The 19,457-nt window shown below is 43.4% G+C and overlaps 1 protein-coding gene across 10 annotated transcripts in view; it reads right to left on the bottom strand.

Moving 5' to 3' along the window:
- LOC109417984 (inhibitory POU protein) overlaps positions 1 to 19,457 on the bottom strand; it is a 231,644-nt gene that overhangs the window by 4,227 nt on the left and 207,960 nt on the right. For 5 of the 10 annotated variants that reach the window (XM_062851060.1, XM_062850915.1, XM_062850849.1 and 2 more), the window contains exon 5: positions 7,109 to 7,343. In XM_062851060.1, the coding sequence (XP_062707044.1) occupies positions 7,109 to 7,343 (235 nt within the window). Of the gene's footprint in view, positions 1 to 6,966; positions 7,025 to 7,108; positions 7,344 to 19,457 lie in introns of all 10 variants that reach the window. The other 5 variants (XM_062851153.1, XM_062851104.1, XM_062850969.1 and 2 more) reach the window with 2 other exon arrangements.

Consider the following 19,457-nt stretch of genomic DNA (forward strand, 5'->3'; position numbering starts at 1 on the left):
CAAGCGAGGGGTCCATCAATTTAACCCAACCAAAGTGGTTTTCATCCTTTTTTATCATATTCTAGCGAATAAGCAAGAAAAAATTGAAATCCCAGACTTTATGTAAATGGCGGCTTGGTTTCAGCGAGAATTACTGCTCAATAGAAAATTCCCAATTTTTTGCACCAAATTCATGTCAAATACCATTTATATTATGGTGTTCTATTATTAAAATTTCCAGCGATGTGATTGTGCACATATTCTCAATTTAGTTGAAAATCGGAGTTGGATCGGACTAACGAAGTTGGATTTTTCTCCAAATCGGTGCGTCGGACCTAACTTCGGAAGTGGTGCGCTGTATACATGGAACCGCCAAACTACCCAAAATTGGGTTCTTTTGACGCAATTCTATAATTCGGCCCAATAAGCCAAAATTTGAGTAAATCGATTAAACTCACGCTAGGTAGATTGCCTTTACCCCCAGCTAAAAAATATACTCAAGAGTAGGTAAATTCAACCTAAGACCTCCTTCATTCAACTGAATTTTGAGTAAACCGACATTTACTCAAAATTGGCTTATCGGGGTCAAGGAATGTCAAGGGAATGTTAGAGTTAGTGCATATTTACATGAGATATCATGTAAAATTACGTTACGTTCGTGTAGCGGCACGCTAAGAAAATGTTACTCTAAAATGAGTAAGATTCACACAAAACTGAGCTAAACTGGAACAGCTCAAAAAATGAGTAAATTGCATTTCCAGCGATAGCACTGGCCCAAGTGCAAAAATCCAACTGGTTTAAGCCGTATAATATTCTTCGCATCATCAAGAATATTATACGGCTTAAACTGATGAGATTTTCGCACTTCGGCCAGCGCTATCGCTGGAAAAAAAATTTACTCAATTTTGAGTTGTCCCACTTTAGCTCGAAAATGAGTGAATTTTCTGACCGTGTGCGATGAGAAATTGCAAAAAATATTTGTTCACACGTCAAACACAAAGGAAAGTATCAAGTAAACAAACCGATTATTCCATGCACCACCCAAAAAGTGAAACCGACGCTTAAAATTTTTAGCAGTGAAACGAACCAATGTATGCTGAAACTGGTGCACGGTCAGAAAATTCACTCATTTTGGAGCTAAAGTGGGACAACTCAAAATTGAGTGAATTTTTTTCCAGCGATAGCGCTGGCCCAAGTGCGAAAATCTCATCAGTTTAAGCTGTATAATATTCTTGCTGATGTGAAGAATATTATACGGCTTAAACTGTTTGGATTTTTGCACTTGGGCGCTATCGCTGGAAATGCAATTTACTCATTTTTTGAGCTGTCCCAGTTTAGCTCAGTTTTGTGTGATCTTACTCATTTTAGAGTAACTGTTTCTTAGCGTGTGGGAACATATTATCACAGACAAACAGACGTAACACTTCGAACATTTTTCGATTCAAATCATAGTCACGAAAACATATTCGCCCAATGCTAAAAGGCCTATGTTTGGCCGACCACCAACTAGGTGGAGGTAGTGAGCAAACGTCAAACTCGAACAAAAACGATGCGAGCGCCACGGTTGGGCAGTTGGCCAACTATCAAATTTTGAAAAAGACCGTTAAATCGGTGTACGATGTGAATTATCAGAGTGTTACGTCTGTTTGTCTGTGATATTATGTTTCCAGTTCAAAACCGAATTAGCGACATTTTTTCTTTGACTTCCGCTGCTTTTGCCTTGCGTTAAACACAATGTCGGAAGTGGGGCGCTGTATAGTGGTAATCACGTTCAAATGTATGCGTGTCTCTTTTGTAGATGGAGTAGTGAAACTTGGGGGAAAATATGTGCACTCTTACCCCGGTTGTTAGTTTTATCATTATTTAGCCGTTTTACCCAAATCAGTTGGGTAATATTTTCATATGCAATCTGAATAGCCTTTGAATTGGCGTGCATTTCTGTGTATGGAAAAATTCAAGCTAGTGTTCGTGTGATGAAATGTCACTTATCTCTATAGCGCACCAGGTGTACAATACAGCGCCCCACTTCCGACATTGTGTTTAACGCAAGGCAAAAGCAGCGGAAGTCAAAGAAAAAATGTCGCTAATTCGGTTTTGAACTGGAAACATAATATTGTGGTGTGACAAAAAATTTCTGCACACTGCGAAACCGGGATTATACCCTTTAAGGAGTTAAAAGTACCCTTTTTTGCTTGTATATAGTGGTTTCTGCTTTTAGTAGTGTTGCGTGTACGTACACGTTGCATTATACGAACACTACCTGAGTTACTGGTTGAAAATAGTAAACAAAAATCAGCTGTTCCCGGCAAAATCAAATGGGCATATTTTCAACCAGTAGATTTGCATTAGTGTTTGTGACACCGCGCTGCGAAACCACTATGGAGCTGTCAATATAAAGGGTACTTGTCAATTTCTTGAAATGGGTAAATTTTGACCCTCTCAGAGATCCGACCGTGTACTCTTTAATAGGTGAAAAAGGTGTTGAACAGTTTCATGGCGCGTCCAGTCGCACAAGACTGATGTTTGTGATTCTGCTAAGTTTGACGATTTTTCGGGTAAGTGCAACGATATTAAATTGTGTCTGAAAGTGACGAATTGATTGAGGCTTTTTCATTTTATTAGGATGTTCGTGGTTCTGGACCGGCTCAGCCTAGGGGCAAGACACTGTGCAAACGAGAGCACCTCTGAGAGATTCTGAGTTACTCTTTTTATCGATGATCGACGAAATATGTTGAAAGACATCTCCAAAACTGCAATTTTCATTCAGCGCACGCAACACTTTGCAGTTTGACATTGGTGCCAGATCACACTTTGGCAAAAACGGCAGAAATTCTGAGGAGCTGTGAGGAATTCTGAACAACACCTCGAACACAGATTTGCTCTAGTTAGATCTGTCTTGCCCCTAGGGCTCAGCGATCAAATTTGGAGCCAAGATTCTATTGACCGAAGACCGCCGAAAGTATGACCTTGGTATGACCATAGTCTAATCAGTACTGTACCCTTTATTAGGATTATCCGTGCCCAACATTCCTGATTGCATGATAAGCATTAAGAATAAAAGATTAATTCATAGATGAATAAATACTGCTCATTTACAAGCTGAAGTTAATTAGTGTTGTTTTTTATTTGATTGGTAATTTTAAAAGTTCAAAAATCTCTAAGTCCGCATAAAATGATTGTAAAGACAAAGAGTAAATTTTACTCTTTTCAAATTTCAAATCGTTCTAGAAAAAGGGTAAAATTCACTCGTTGATTTGACGTACAAGCGGTTTACCCTTTTAAGAGTAAATGCCGTTTACTCTTTTTATGAGTTTATCTAGTTACTCTCGAAATGGGTGAAAAAGTACTCTTTAAAGAGTACTTCAGTTTCTCAGTGCAGAATACGGTGCAAAAAAGCAATATTGTTCGTGCAGTTGAAAATCGAAATTTTTGACACACGAAAATCGATTTTTCTCCTAAACCGTGTGTCGGACGTACATCGGGCACAGTGCGCTGGATAGAGGGACACGTCCGCTGTCAAGCGCACTACGTTCGACGTAAGGTTTCACGTATGGATTTCGAGAAAATTCGATTGCCGGGTGTGGGGAAACTTTGGGTTTCAACCGCGACGACGATATAAATATTGGCACTGGTGCCGACCGAGCATTCTTCATAAATAGCAAACACAATTTGTAGGATAGATTACACACAATGAGCCATTTTACGAAGTGACAACAATGTTGATGATGATATTGATTTTCACGGGTTATTGGCAGAGCCGTAGCGTGGTACAATGGCGCCCTTGGCAAGCATCCTGATTGACGCCCCATGACAATTGAACATTGTCAATTTGCAAAAAATGTGATGATTTATTTTCTTTTATGGTTTCTTTAGTTGGAATTTGTTGTTTCTAAGACACAAATTTCCCTCGATTTTTTTTTATTTCTGTGTTTTTTACTTGATGATGTTCAGGGATCCTCAAAGAATCTATGTTACAATTTTTTTTAAAGGAGAATTTTTTAAGAAATCCTTAAAAAAGTTTCTTAATGAGTCTCTGGAGGATTTTCTAAAACAAACCCTAGAAGGTTTTATGAAGAAATCCCAGAAGGAATGAAATGACAGATTTTCTAACGGAATACCTGGAAAAAAAAATCTGAAATTATTCCAAATTCATGATTTTTTGTGCTAGGTTTACAAGAGTCCAAATAAACTTAAAGTTATATTCAACAATTATATGAATTGAACTTTTCCATTTCAAAATATTTTGTCAACACTAATGTATTTGAATGAATGTGACGAATGCCCTCTGAAGTAGCCTCAAAAGAATGTTTAAGAATAGGGTCCTAAAATGAAAAATATTTCCCCGGTTTTGCTGCATAACACGAAAGAGCATGCTTTTCTGATCTCAATAGTAATTTTTCCGAACTTAAACAATAACAGAATAGTTAATAAACTTGAAAATAAAATAATGATGAGCAGGTCTTGTTTGACATTCGAGGTCAACCTTGACGTAACGAAAGTGAAACGGCGGGTTGCAAAAACACCACATTGGCTCACTTTTGACAATAAATGCTCCTGTTTGACATACACGGTAAACAAAATTTACCCAAAATTTAATGCTAAACAAGGAGTGTTGCAAAAATTATTAAAATTTTTAGAAATATATTTTATGGGCTTTATTTAATAGAAATACTTAAAAAATGAGTAAACATGTCGTTTTAATCAATGCTTGATCGAGTTATGCAGAAATTGAGATAGGCCTTTAGGAGCATATTATCAGAAAGAAACACATTGAGTTTCTCAAAATAAAATATTATGTTTCCAGTTCAAAACCGAATTAGCGACATTTTTTCTTTGACTTCCGCTGCTTTTGCCTTGCGTTAAACACAATGTCGGAAGTGGGGCGCTGTATAGCGCACCAGGTGTACAATACAGCGCCCCACTTCCGACCTAGGGGCAAGACACTGTGCAAACGAGAGCACATCTGAGAGATTCTGAGTTACTCTTTTTATCGATGATCGACGAAATATGTTGAAAGACATCCCCAAAACTGCAATTTTCATTCAGCACACGCAACACTTTGCAGTTTGACATTGGTGCCAGATCACACTTTGGCAAAAAACGGCAGAAATTCTGAGGAGCTGTGAGGAATTCTGAACAACACCTCGAACACAGATTTGCTCTAGTTAGATCTGTCTTGCCCCTAGCTTCCGACATTGTGTTTAACGCAAGGCAAAAGCAGCGGAAGTCAAAGAATAAATGTCGCTAATTCGGTTTTGAACTGGAAACATAATACAGTAGACGTTCGGTCGGTGCAAACGGTTTAACTGCAATGCTTTTTAACTGCAAGTCCGGTAAGTGCAACAAATTTGCAGTTATCGCACCGCCAAACGTCAAAATGGTGCGCCATGTTAGCCCATATGAACTGTCGGATCACGTTCACGGTTATTTTTTTGTCGTTTGACAACTTGTTGACATCTGTCAGTCGTTGCAGTTACCGAATTTCGTTCGCTAAGTGAAACGTAAACATGTTGCAGTTATCGAACGTCTACTGTAGTAGATAAATTTCCAGGCAACATCGGAAGAACGTAAAAACACATGATCAATCTTAGATACTTTGAAAAGTGAAATCTTGATAACATTCATTCTGTTTGCCACTAGCTGTATGTCTTTTCGGCGCCCCTCCAAGGTTGGCGCCCTTGGCGGGGGCCAACCTGGCCAACCGCACGCTACGGCTCTGGTTATTGGACACTACCTCCTGTCAAAATTCATTCATAAAATCGGCTCGTAAAATGGACTATTGAGTCAGGAGTCTCGTCGGCACCATTGTTAATTTAGTTCCTGCGTAGAAGTTTCTTCCTTGGTTTTCTCACTGATATCGTTGATTTCCTTACCTGAAGTTGGTAAAACCACAGAAAAATCTAAGCTACTTTCCCGTTTCTTAAAATCTTGAGAGAAATGTAAAAATCAATGATTGTACCACCGACGAACCGACGTGACAGCTAGAGCAAACAAATTCAAATTTGTTGTCCTCGACGCCATGATGAAAAATAGCCGAACACTACCGCCTTCTCTATAACGGTTCGCGTTGATTTGATAGCTTGACCCCAAACCCCCATGTGTTCTTATAGGAAAAGGTTCGTGTCTGCGCTGATTTGACAGAAGCGTTCGCTCGCTTCACTGGTCGACCGTTAAATTTTTTAGACACCTTTGAAACACCACTGTCACGTCGGTTCGTCGGTGATTGTACTGCGGCTGCTGCTGAAAATGAAAACATTGATGTTATTTGACAGCTGTTTGCGCGGCAGCAGTGTTTTTATTCCATGATATTGTCGCGCTTATCTTTTATTAGAGTCTGGCGGCGGTCGTACGCTCGCAAGGCATACCACCGCAGTGACACTCGCAAGGTAAAACAAAAGAAAATATGTTTTTGCCAAAAACAAAAGCACGTGGGTTTCGCGAAGTGACAGTGTTTATGAATGTATTTGTGATAAACGGTAAGAGTGGCTCACTGGAAAGAGTGTGCTTGCTGTCAAACCCAAATGAAATTAAATACTTTTAAATCTGGTGACGCTGTTATGATTAGTGACTGTCGCGCTTATATCAGAAGCCAGAGGGAGATAATCGCCATATTCTGATTTTTCTTGAGACGCATAGTAACGAAAACTCAGTAAAATTTAAAAGATTACCGAAAGTTGGTTTATGCTTCTACTGACTTTATCCTCTTTTCGGCGAAGTGTTAATGTTACCGAAAAAAGTTCCAATATTTACCGAACACAGTAAACCGTTAAATATTTTACTGAAGTTCGCTTTATTGTCAATAAAGTTACTGATATGTCGACAATTCAATGGTTTACAGTTCGTTCCCAGTTGAAAAAATATCGAACTTCTAATTCTAAAATAAGTATATCAATCATTTATTTGCAGAGTATAGAAAAATACAGCACATTACAGCAACAGGCAGAAATAATGCTTGAACATCGAAAAAATAATAACAACAGAACTCACATCATGCATAAATTATCCGGTGAAATGATAAAACGTGCACTCTTGTTGTAGCTGAAGACTAGAAGAAAATCAAATGTAAACAAAACAAGCATTATAAAAAACCAATAGTTCGAATTCAATGTTAAGTTGAAACCTCAGCTACCTTTTCTTCTCTCCTGCTGGCAGAACACTTGGCGCATCTGGGTCTCGTCGTTTGTTCTTTGCCTGAGCCTCTGCTTCTTCTAGCCATGCTTGCAGAATTGGTTTAAGTGCAATCATATTATTATGAGATAACGTTAGGCTTTCAAATCGGCATATCGTGCTTTGTGATAGCGCTCCAACTCCAGGTAGTTTTAGGTTCGCAAGTGCCTTTCCCACATCAGCTTGTGTTACACCTTCAAAAAAGAGGAAAACAAATACAAAAAAGATATTTCTGTCTACGACACCAGCTTGGGCAGCTGATTATTTGAAAACAACATTGCTATAATAAGAAAATAATTATAAAGAATACTATGTGTCGCATTCGACCAAAAGCTCACGCGGAGTATCTTTCAGGAAAGCCAAGCTTTTTATCTCTCCTTTTTTCGCATCTTCACCACGTGAAAATTAAAGACAATATGGACTTATCCACCGGTGAACTAAATTCACTCGACCGAGAATTTGGCTCTAGGGCGGGGTCATTCCCAATTGATTGATGCATCAAGCGGTAAGAAGAAGAGTTTTGACATCCAAGCGGTGTGCCGTTTACATCCATCGACCAATCAGCGACGAGAATCTAAGCGACGGCACACCGCTTGGATGTCAAAACTTCTTCTTCTTTTCGCTTGGTGCATCAATCAATAAAAGAGTGCATCGATGAACTGAATTCATCGCGGTCCGAGAATTTTGACACACCGAGAAAAGTTTCTACTCAATGACTGAGTTGGCCTTACTCAGAAATCGAAAAATCCTTTGTTTTCTTACTCAGTTTCGGCTAAAAGTGGGACAACCCATTGCCAATGGGTTGTCCCACTTTTAACAGAAACTGAGTAAGAAAACAAAGGATTTTTCGATTTCTGAGTAAGACCAACTCAGTCACTGAGTAGAATTTTTTTCCTGTGCACTAGAGCGGGGTCATTCCCAATCAGAATTATTCAATTCTGATTGGAAATCGTTCACTTCTGATTGGAAGCGACCCCGCTCTAGTTTCAAAATTCTCGGACCGCGATAAAGTCAGTTCATCGACGCACTCGTCTATAAGGAAGCTTAGATTCTGATTGTTGTTGTTTCTCTTTCCTTCTCTTTCTCACGTTCGGCGTCGGCCAATACAGCCGTCCTTGCCCTCCAAAAAAATTAGAGCAGTGTTAAAAATCGTATAAGAATTTGTTCAGGTTAGGTTTTTGCTGCAAGCTTCGCGGCATCATCGTCATTATAGACACTATACATAAATACCATAAATTCGCGGAGACATGGTTGAGCAATACGATTCCAGTTCTTTATGTGAATTTAGATTGTACCGAGCGAATATAACGTCACGCAATCCATTATCGCCATTGAAATCGTGACGTCATCAGCGGCGTCATGGTCGCGATTTTTTCCGCAGTCAAGTTCGCAGATTGTGAATAATCCTCGGTACCCACTTACGTAATTTATGTTTAGTCCCTTACTGTCAGAGCTGTCAGATCGGTGTAGCACGCTAAATATAATTTACACAAAAGGGAACGTCCATAAATTACGTCACGCAAAAATCGACCATTTTCAACCCCCCCTCCCCCCCCTATGTCACACTTTTTGTATGGGACCTCTGAAATTTTTGTATGGGTCGTCACACTTTGCTGAACCCCCCCTCCTCCCTCAAAGCGTGACGTAATTTATGGACGTTCCCAAAGGCAATTTACACGGAAAAAAATACATGGTAATGAATATTGATTGGGTACTGTGCTGGACAAAGAAAATTTAATGGTTTTCTTTGGTACATCGAGGTCTTGAAATTAGTCTATGACGTCATGCTCGTTTGACTACGCGAACTGACAGTTCGTTTGGTTACAGTTGTCTTCCCCTCCGCGGATCTATGATATCTATAGTGTCTATAGTCGTCATATGTGAATCATCTGCCGCAACCTTGCTGGCCTTGAACATGTTTACATACATGTTCAACATCATTAAGACAAGACATAATCAACAATAGTACGCCACAATACTCGGTTTGTGGCTGCCGCTCTCCATCCTCAGTCGCGCCCAATGCTCGCCAAGTCACGCTCCACCTGGTCCGCCCATCGTGCTCTCTACGCTCCACGCCTTCTTGTGCCAACCGGATCAGTTGCAAACACCAGCTTTGCAGGTTTGTTGTCCGTCATTCTTGCAACATGCCCTGCCCACCGTATCCTTCCGGCTTTGGATGCTGGGTTCGCCGTAAAGTGCAGCGAGCTCGTGGTTCATCCTTCTCCGCCACACACCGTTCTCCTGCACACCGCCGAAGATCGTTCTGAGCACGCGTCGCTCGAAAACTCCGAGTGCTTGTAGGTCCTCCTCGAGCATGGTCCATGTCCCGTGCCCGTAGAGGATCACCGGTCTTATTAGCGTTTTGTACATGGTGCATTTGGTGCGTGGGTGAATCTTTTTCGACCGTAGTTTCTTTTGGAGCCCGTAGTAGGCCCGACTTCCGCTGATGATGCGCCTCCGAATTTCACGGTTCACGTTGTTGTCAGCCGTCAGTAAGGATCCGAGGTAGACGAATTCCTCCACCACCTCGAAAGTATCCCCGTCTACCGTAACATTACTACCCAGATGGATCCGGTCGTGTTCGGTTCCGCCTTACCAGCATGTACACTGTTTTTGAGGCATTCACCACCAGTCGGACCTTTGCTGCTTCGCGTTTCAGGCGGGTGTACAGCTCTGCCACCGTTCCAAATGTTCTGGCAATAATGCCATGTTGTCCGCAAGGCACACAAATTGACCGTATTTTGTAAAAATCGTTCCCCGGCTGTTGAGCCCGGCTCGTCACATCACACCTTCCAGAGCTATGTTGAAGAGTAGGCATGAGAGTCCGTCACCTTGTCGCAGTCCCCGGCGAGATTCTAATGAACCGGATAGTTCACCCCGGTTAGAAACCCTTTACTCAGTTTTGCACACCGTCCATCATTGCTTTAATCAGTCTAGTCAGCTTCCCAGGAAAGCCGTTTTCGTCCATGATTCTTCATAGCTCTGCGCGGTCGATACTGTCGTATGCTGGCTGTCGATGAACAGGTGATGCGTTGGGACCTGGAGGATTTGCCGTACGGTAAAGATCTGGTCCGTTGTAGACCAGCCGTCGATGAAGCCAGCCTGATAACTTCCCACGAACTCATTCGTTTTAGGTGACAGACGATGGAAGATGATCTGGGATAGCACTTTGTAGGCAGCATTCAAAATAGTGATCGCCCTGAAGTTCTCACATTCCAAATGGTCGCCTTTCTTGTGAATGGGGCAGATTACCCCTTCCTTCCACTCCTCCGGTAGCTGTTCGGTTTCCCAGATCCTGACTATCAGCCGATGCAGACAGGTGGCCACCTTTTCTAGGCCCATCTTGATGAGTTCAGCTGCGATACCATCCTTACCAGCTGCTTTGTTGGTTTTGAGCTGGTGAATGGCATCCTTAACTTCCCTCAGCGTGGGAGTTGGTTCGTTTCCGTCCTCCGCTGCACAGGCGTGGTCGATTCTTCCGTTGCCGTGGGCTCCCGTACCTACGTTCTCCACGCCGTTCAGGTGCTGATCGAAGTGATGCTTCCACCTTTCGATCACCTCACGTCCGTCCGTCAAGAGGCCTCCGTTTTTATCCCTGCATATTTCGGCTCGCGGCACGAAGCCGTTGCGGGAGTCCTCTAGAGGGCCCTCATCGAGCTCGCCCTCGTCTGGCAACGCGGCTTCGAGATTCTGCGCGTATGCTGAGGCGACATCCGATTGCTTCAGTCGCTCTAGGTTGTACCGTGGCGGTCGCCCGTACCGTACATTGTTGATGATGGAGAGTTTTGGGCGCAGTTTGACCATCACCAGATAGTGGTCGGAGTCGATGTTGGCGTCACGATAGGTCCTGACGTCGATAATGTCGGAGAAGTGCCGTCCGTGAATCAGAACGTGGTCGATTTGAGATTCCGTCTGCTGTAGTGATCTCCAGGTGTAACGATAAGGGAGGCTGTGTTGGAAAAAGGTGCTACGTATGGCCATATTTTTAGAGGCGGCGAAATCAATGAGTGCGGCTCTAGACGAGCTTGGCGTTGTGTGTCATCTTCTTTTAACCCTCGGATCGTCCTACTCGGCGGTCGTCACGGCACTCGAAACGATGCCGGAAGATGTCCTAACGCTGGAATTCGTTAAGTGCCGACTCCTGGACGAAGAAACGAAGAGAATGGGCGCCGAAGTGAGCGCAGTGAAAAGTGAGCAGGCAGCATTTTCTGGCTCGAAGCAGCAGCCGCGGCAAAGAAAGTTTAAGTGTTTTGGCTGTAAACAAGACGGCCACAGGCTGGCCGAGTGCCCGGCCAAGAAGAAAGAAAATGCGAAGAAGAAGGAAATGCAATCAAAGGCTCACGTTGCCGAGCAGAGTGAGTGTGTTTTGCGGGGTTCAGCAGGGGCAGTGCTTGCTCTGACAATCCGAAAAGTGTTCAGTGGTGTATCGACTCGGGTTGCTCCGACCATTTGGTCAATGATAAATCGTTGTTCGTCGAATTGCGTGAGCTGCAGCAGCCGGTGGAGATCGCGATCGCCAAGGGTGGCAAGACGATCGAGGCGAAGCAAGCGGGAACGGTGAAAGTAACCTCCGTCGTGGACGACAAAGCGATACAGTGCTCCGTGAAAAACGTCCGATACGTACCAATGCTTCGGTGTAACTTGTTTTCTGCTATGCGGTGCGATGAAGCTGGCATGAAGGTCGTTTTCGGAAGTCAATCGGTTCGAATCTATCGTGGTTCGGAGGTGGTTGCCACAGGTTCGCGAGTGGGGAAGCTTTACTGGTTGGACTTGTTCGTTGACAATTGAAAGGTGAGTGATTCGCTGCTATCGTTCGGGCGCGTGTCAGCGAACTTGGAGCTGTGGCACCGAAGATTCGGCCCAAGGATGGGAACACTCACTTGCAGAAAGTTACACTCACTTGTTGTTTTCTCAGCTCAGAAGCGTGCAATCAAAAAATGATGTATGGACGAGTTTTGCCTTGTGATTTTGTCTAAAAGTTTGCCGAATAGAATAGGGGTCGCACACGCATACCGAAGTCGTGAAGGAGCTGCGAAGGCAACTCTCCACGAGGTGAATGCAAATTACACTCACCTCGTGGAGAGTCGCTTTCACAGCTCTGTCACGACTTTGATATGCGTGTGCGACTCCTACTCTTTTCGGCAAACTTTTAGACAAAATCACTAGGCAAAAGTCGTCCATACATCATTTCTTGATTGCACGCTTCTGAGCTGAGAAAACATCAAGTGAGTGTAACTCTCTGCAAGTGAGTGTTCCCATCCCTGATTCGGCCACCTGAACGCACAAAGCTTGGAAAAACTGGTAAGTGACGAAATGTGTGTTGGTCTGAAGCTCAACGATCGCAGAAGAACGGAAACGTTATTGTGTGCGAGCCGTGCGTAGCGGCCAAGCAAACGCGGAACCACTTCCAAGTGCGTAGTGAACCGAGATCGTCGCGTGTCCTCGAACTCATTCATTCGGACGTTTGTGGCCCCGTGAAGGCAATCGGTGTCGGTGGGATAAGATACTTTGTAACGTTTGTTGACGACTGGAGTCACTTCGTGATGGTGTATTTGATAAAGTCAAAAGACGAAGTGTACGATTGCTTCCGGCAGTATACCGCGCTGGTATCTGCAAAGTTCGGACAGAAGATTTCGCGTTTACGGTGTGATAACGGGGGAGAATATAAGAACCGCCCGTTTGTGCAATTCTGTGAACAAAGTGGAATTCAGATTGAGTGGACGGTTGCACACACTCCCGAACGGAACGGCGTATCCGAACGAATGAATCGCTCCCTCGTCGAGCGAGCGCGGGCGATGTTAGAAGACTCGGGTGCAAACAAGTGTTTATGGGGCTGTGCGGTTCAAACGGCCGCTTATCTGCTGAACCGTAGTCCGTGCAGTGCAATCGACCCTGAGATGACTCCGTATTAACTGTGGGAAGGATCTAAGCCAAACGTCCAGAAGCTTCGTGTCTTTGGCTGTACCGTCTTCGTCCATATACCGAAAGAGCAACGAGATAAGTTGGATGCTAAATCGTGGAAAGGGTTATTCCTGGGCTACGCTCGTAATGGTTATAGAGTATGGCATCCGACTAAGCGGCAGATAGTTCACGTCCGTGATGTGGATTTCGTCGAAACTATCCAGGGCGGAACTTCCGGCCGTGTCCGTGAGCGTGCATCGGATATTCTCATAGTAAATGCGGGACAGGATGCTGGACATGAAGAGCCCATCGAGGAAGAGCCGGATGCTGCAGAGATGGACGGACAGGACGTCGGTTCCAGAACGGGGTCAGAGTCAGATTACGAGAGTTTCGCCGACGCATAGCATTCCAGAGAAGCTTCGGAAGCGGAATCAAGCCATGATGAGGAGCAACCGGGCCATAGCAGCACTGGTAGACCGTCACGAAAGCGGAAACCTCCGTGGCAAGATGACTACGAGATGGATTACGCAGCGTATGCGTTGAACGCCGCAGAGTACGTCGAAGATTTACAGAGGACATTGGCTGAAGCAAGGGCACGGAAGGACTGGCCGAAGTGGGAAGCCGCAGTCAACGAAGAGTTGGCTGCACTGAAGAAGAACAAGACTTGGACCTTGACCAAACTGCCAGGAGATCGGAAGCCAATTACGAGTAAATGGGTCTTCAAAATTAAGCACGGCGTGAATGGAGAACCGGATCGCTATAAGGCGCGCCTGGTGACCCGGGGATTTAGCCAGAAGTACGGTTTCGACTATGGAGAAACCTACTCCCCGGTTGCCAAACTCGATACGTTGCGAACAGTGTTGGCGGTCGCTTGTCGAGATAAAATGACAGTGCATCAAATGGATGTACGCACTGCCTTTTTGAATGGGACACTCACGGAGGAGATTTTTATGACGCAGCCAGAGGGATTCGAGGAAGGGAAGAACCTGGTATGCCGCCTGGAGAAGTCCCTGTACGGCCTTAAACAGGCTTCGCGTGCTTGGAACAGTCGATTCCACAGCTTTGTAGTAGATCGTCTGGGTTTCCAGCAAAGCGCCAATGATCGCTGCTTGTACATGTACATTCGTGGTTCCGGACCGACAAGGGTGGTTATGGTTCTCTATGTGGACGACGTAGTCATTGCCAGAGCGTCATTAAAAGCAGTACAAATCGTGAAGAACAGTCTGTCGAAGGAATTTGAGATGGCGGACATTGGCGAAATCAGGTGCTTTCTAGGGATGCAAGTGGACTACGACCAAGATAGAGGTGAAATGAGAATAACTCAGCGGCGCTACCTGGAGAACGTTTTGAAGAGATTCAGGATGGAGGATTGCAAACCGTGCCCAACTCCCATTGAAACCCGCTTGAAGCTGTCGAAGGGCAGTGAGCAGAATCGGACCACGCAGCCGTTTAGGGAGCTTGTTGGTTGTCTGTCATACGCGTCACTAACAACTAGGCTGGACTTGGCAGCTGCGGTCAATTTCTACAGCCAGTTCCAGAGTTGCCCCAGCGATGAGCATTGGGCACATCTGAAAAGGATACTTCGCTACGTGAAAGGATCGCTCGATTTTGGACTGGTCTTCAATGTGAACAAGGCAGCACCGTTACTGGAAGTCTTCTCGGATGCCGACTGGGCCAACGACTCCACCGACAGACGTTCCGTAAGTGGAGGTGTATTTAAGGTGTTTGGGTGCACAGTTAGCTGGCTGACGAAGAAACAACTAACCGTCGCACTTTCGTCGACTGAGGCGGAACTGTCCGCACCGTGTACCGTGTACCGTGACCTGTCATGAGATGTGGTGATGCCGTCTACTGTTCGATTTGGGATATAGAAGCAAAGAACCGATCTGCGTTTACGAAGATAATCAATCCGCTATGAGGATCGCCGAGGAGCCGAGAGATTTCGGACGTGTCAAACACGTCGACGTTAAGTTCCACTTCCTGCGGGACTTGATAAGGGATGGCATCGTCGTTCTCAAGTATCTTCCAACTGCCGACCAGCCGGCGGATATGATGACAAAAGGCTTACCAGCAGCAGCGTTCCGTCGTCATTGTTCCGGCATAGGACTGGTGGACTGCAGTGGCTGAGCAGGGGTGTTGAGTGACCAGCCCCTTGCACTCACCATACTTAACAACCCTGTGAGCTGTGTTACTCCTACCTTGCGGTGACACCACTGCCGCCGAGAGAAAGTAAACGTCAACAATACTTCCGTTTTTCATTCCATGTATTTCTTCTCTTGAATAAACACGTTTTCCTTTTGTTAAGAATAACTTTCGTCGGTCTTGTCGGGTTTCCTTGTTGGGCCATCCGAATACCACTTCACTATCTTACGCCGTTCAATTATCTAATAATTTTATCCGCTCGATGAAAATTCTCTCGTAGAAGAGTAAATTGATCATTTCTCTTCAAAATGAAATAACTATTGAACTAGTCAACATCTTCCCAAGTAACCGAACCAACTGAATAACAGCTTCTTGAGCTAAAGTTAGCTTAAGGTAAAACTGGAAGCATTTTCTCATTTTTTTGGTTTTTGATTTTTTATTAAACAACGAGGCAATATAGAGTATTGATCAAGGTATCTTCTGAATTTTTTTGAGATGGAAAAAGTTTTCCATTTTTGCAGGAACCATTTTTTTTATGAAATTTTGTTCAAAAATGGTTTCTGCAATAACGAAAAACATTTTCCACTACAAAAAAAAAAACAGAAGATACCTTGATCCATACTCTACATGTGCACGAAAACCGATTTTGAAAATATTGCCTCGTTATTTAATAAAAAATCAAAAACCAAAAAGTGAGGAAATGCTTCCAGTTTCGCCTTAAGAGTGATTTGTTTTACTCTTATACAGCAAAAATGTTTGTTGGGTTGTGAATGCGTTAGGCACCCTACACACTACTCAAACCGTTTGACCAACATTGCCACCGCCCCCTGGTTGGTCGAACCAGCGAATGTTTCTGCAACCGTATGACGAACTGCCAAATCGTGTTGCACCAACATGTCACTTTGGTTGCACCAACATCATCCCCCATTTGAAATCGCACTATGTTTGTGCAACAACACTACACACGGTACGATTGGTTCGTCAAACATTGGCTCCGCCCACCGTTGGTTTGAGTAAAATCAAACTGGTTTGATTTTTGCCGACCAAACCGTCAACCATCAAATCGGTTTGACGAACTGCCAAATCGGTTCGTCAAGCAGCATCACACACGGTCAAACACAGCACCAACTCAACCACCAACCTGGGGGCGGAGTCAATGTTGGTCAAACCGTTTGAGTAGTGTGTAGGGTGCCTTAAGCGAAAGCGATAGCACAACAACTTTACTCAACACATCAGTCCACCCAGGCCCGTGCACAGAAGTGGCGCCAAGGGAGGGGTTTTTCCAAATTTCAGCAGAAGGCGGAGGGGTGCCTAGTGTATGAAGCGTCGGTAATGGGAGGGGTTAAATCCCCAACAGCCACCCCCCCCCCCTTTTGCACGGGCTTGAGTCCACTCATTTGTATAATCATAACAACAAACATTGTATTATGAGCATATATATAAAAATGAATTTCTGTCTGTCTGTCTGACCGCTATGCATTCGGAAACTACTGAACCGATCGGTGTGAAATTTTGTATGTGGGTATGTTTGAGGCCGCGGAAGGTTCTTAGCCTGGTGTGAGACCTCTTCGGTCTCTAGAACGTGGGGCTCTCACACAGATGACTTTGCGGGGGACGTCTCTACGGAGCTGCATGTCAAAAATCACAGTAGGCAGGCAGTACGACGTTTGCCGGGACAGCTAGTGAGAATATAAAAGTCGAAATCTCGTTCCAGCCTTTGTCCTACGTCAACATTGCGGTTATGTCTCAAACACTACCCACTCCTAGTTTTTATTTGTGCGTTATGTGGTGATATGGGTAGGACTTTGTATGGTTCTGCTGCGCTTGTGCTATGGTTCAGTGTGAAAGTGGTATTTTTCTGTTTCTAGTGTTCACTTACAGTGTGGATCGCTGACGATCGTCCGCGAGGTGTTCAGCTACTAAAATCAGCTGAGGATTGCAGGATTTATCAAATGGGTTGCCTCGCACTTTAATGTTCCGTTCATGTGTTTAGGTCGGTTGGATACCGGCAACTGATGCAAGCGGAATCAGTTCAAGTCGTATCCGCGTGTGGGTCGGTTTTTTTTTGCTCGGCATGTGTCTTATTTTGAGGATTTCACAGTGAACATCGAAGTTAATGAAGAAAATTGAATAGAAGTAGTGAATGCATCTGATGCATCGGAATATGAGAGATGTCTGCTGACAGAGGTGAAATGGAATTATGTGGCGGTCATGATGATAACGTCGCCTCGGATCGTTTTCGTTTTGATCGGTGTTCCAAAGCTCAAATGTTAAAAACGCAAAGAACAAGGAAGAAGATGGTGTAACTAATGTTTTTCTTATTAATGGGTGGATGCAGCTTTTCGTTAAGATCAATGTTTTAATTGATTTCCGGTTCAAATTGGGTGGGATCTTTCTATTTTTTTCCTGTAGTTATTGTAGTTAATGTACCATTTTCTTTATCAAACTTGTCAAACTTGATCATGCAAATGGGAGAGATTAGTAGCGTTACTTTTTTGTTTCGATTCAGAGAGCGAGTATAGGCGCTTAAGCCTTAGGCATTAGGGCCAGGGCATACGATGTAAATGTCATTGTCCCATCCCTGGAAATTATACTACCATGGAGTGTGCATTAACCTTCTTATCTACGCCACTGCCAACGGTTATACGCACATACCCCATCCCCCTGCAAATGAAACGGTTGGTACGGTTGTCCCCGTTTTTTCCTGATATTTCCAGGATGCTTTTCAATACTGTCTGTGCAAGCAATAGAATAGAAAACTACCGATTCCATAGTAAAATTACTGAACCCCACTGCGAGCTGAACCCCAAACAAATATCGTTTCAGGACCAACAATTGAAAAAGGCAAAATATATATTTTTTTTTTCAAAATACTAGGGCAATTGTAACAAAAAGTTATGCGTTCGTTTCGTTGTGAATTTAGGTAAATGCACAATTTTGTTTACCTGTAGTACCGGGAATGAAGTCAAACACCCTTTGTAAAAATGTTCATTTGAATTCCAACCGAAATCATAATAGGGAAGTGGAACCATCTCGGCAGGGGTCCTATTTTGGGCACTTCTCCTATTACTCAGCCAATTCTGATCCAATTGACACAATTTTTGGAACGCGATGGTATCGCATAGTATCTAGCCGTGTACAAAATTTCAAGTGAATTGGTTTGGAATTGACTGAGTTATAGCGAAGAGTGCACAAAATACCGGCCGCTGCCCAAGTGGTTCGCTACCCTATATGGCTCAAACTCATGGGATTCTCGCACTTAGGTCAGCGCTAAGGACTGTATCGGAAATTACCTATAAACATTCAAAATGCTTTATCTCGAAGCACGGTTGGTCTTTTTATTCCGGTTCTTCTATGAAATCTTCACAATATAGTTAAGTTTAGAACAGTTTGAAGAAATATGAAAAACGTTTAGTATTATTGAAAATATGGTTCTATGAGTATACCACATAAAATAACAATCTGTACAAACCTAGGGGCAAGACACTGTGCAAACGAGAGCACATCTGAGAGATTCTGAGTTACTCTTTTTATCGATGATCGACGAAATATGTTGAAAGACATCCCCAAAACTGCAATTTTCATTCAGCACACGCAACACTTTGCAGTTTGACATTGGTGCCAGATCACACTTTGGCAAAAAACGGCAGAAATTCTGAGGAGCTGTGAGGAATTCTGAACAACACCTCGAACACAGATTTGCTCTAGTTAGATCTGTCTTGCCCCTAGGTACAAACTGCATTTTTTTTTTAATTTTTTTCACATTTCAATAATTTGTAGCGAAAAAAAAATTGTACGGGAAAAAATCTGGAAAATAATGATTATTACTAACAGTTATGTACACATAACATATCACTCAATACCGACCGTAAAAATTCTTATTTTGGATAGACCTCCAACATTAAGAATATGGTCTATCCCAAAAAAAAAACACCTACTTTTGGTCGAACTTTGACGCTCTGTTTTAAATATCTTCAGAGGTTATAAAATTCCGTTCTCTGGTAAAACTACCTCTTCAATAGATTTGAATACATACCCAATCGAAAAAAAATGCAAATTTATAACTTTATTTAATTTCTATTTGCGTAATCGTCCTTTGAAGACGCATAAAAAAAGAGTTCCTCGAAAAATGGCCTTTTTTTTCATTTTTAAGAATTGCCCTAAATTGCGGAGGGATTTTTTCTTGATAAAAATAATTTTCCTATACCATGAGCATTCTGGAAAAGAATATATTTGCGCAAAAATAAGAGAAAAATTTGAATATTTCC

Source organism: Aedes albopictus, chromosome 1, assembly GCF_035046485.1.
Source record: "Aedes albopictus strain Foshan chromosome 1, AalbF5, whole genome shotgun sequence".
Taxonomy (NCBI): domain Eukaryota; kingdom Metazoa; phylum Arthropoda; class Insecta; order Diptera; family Culicidae; genus Aedes; species Aedes albopictus.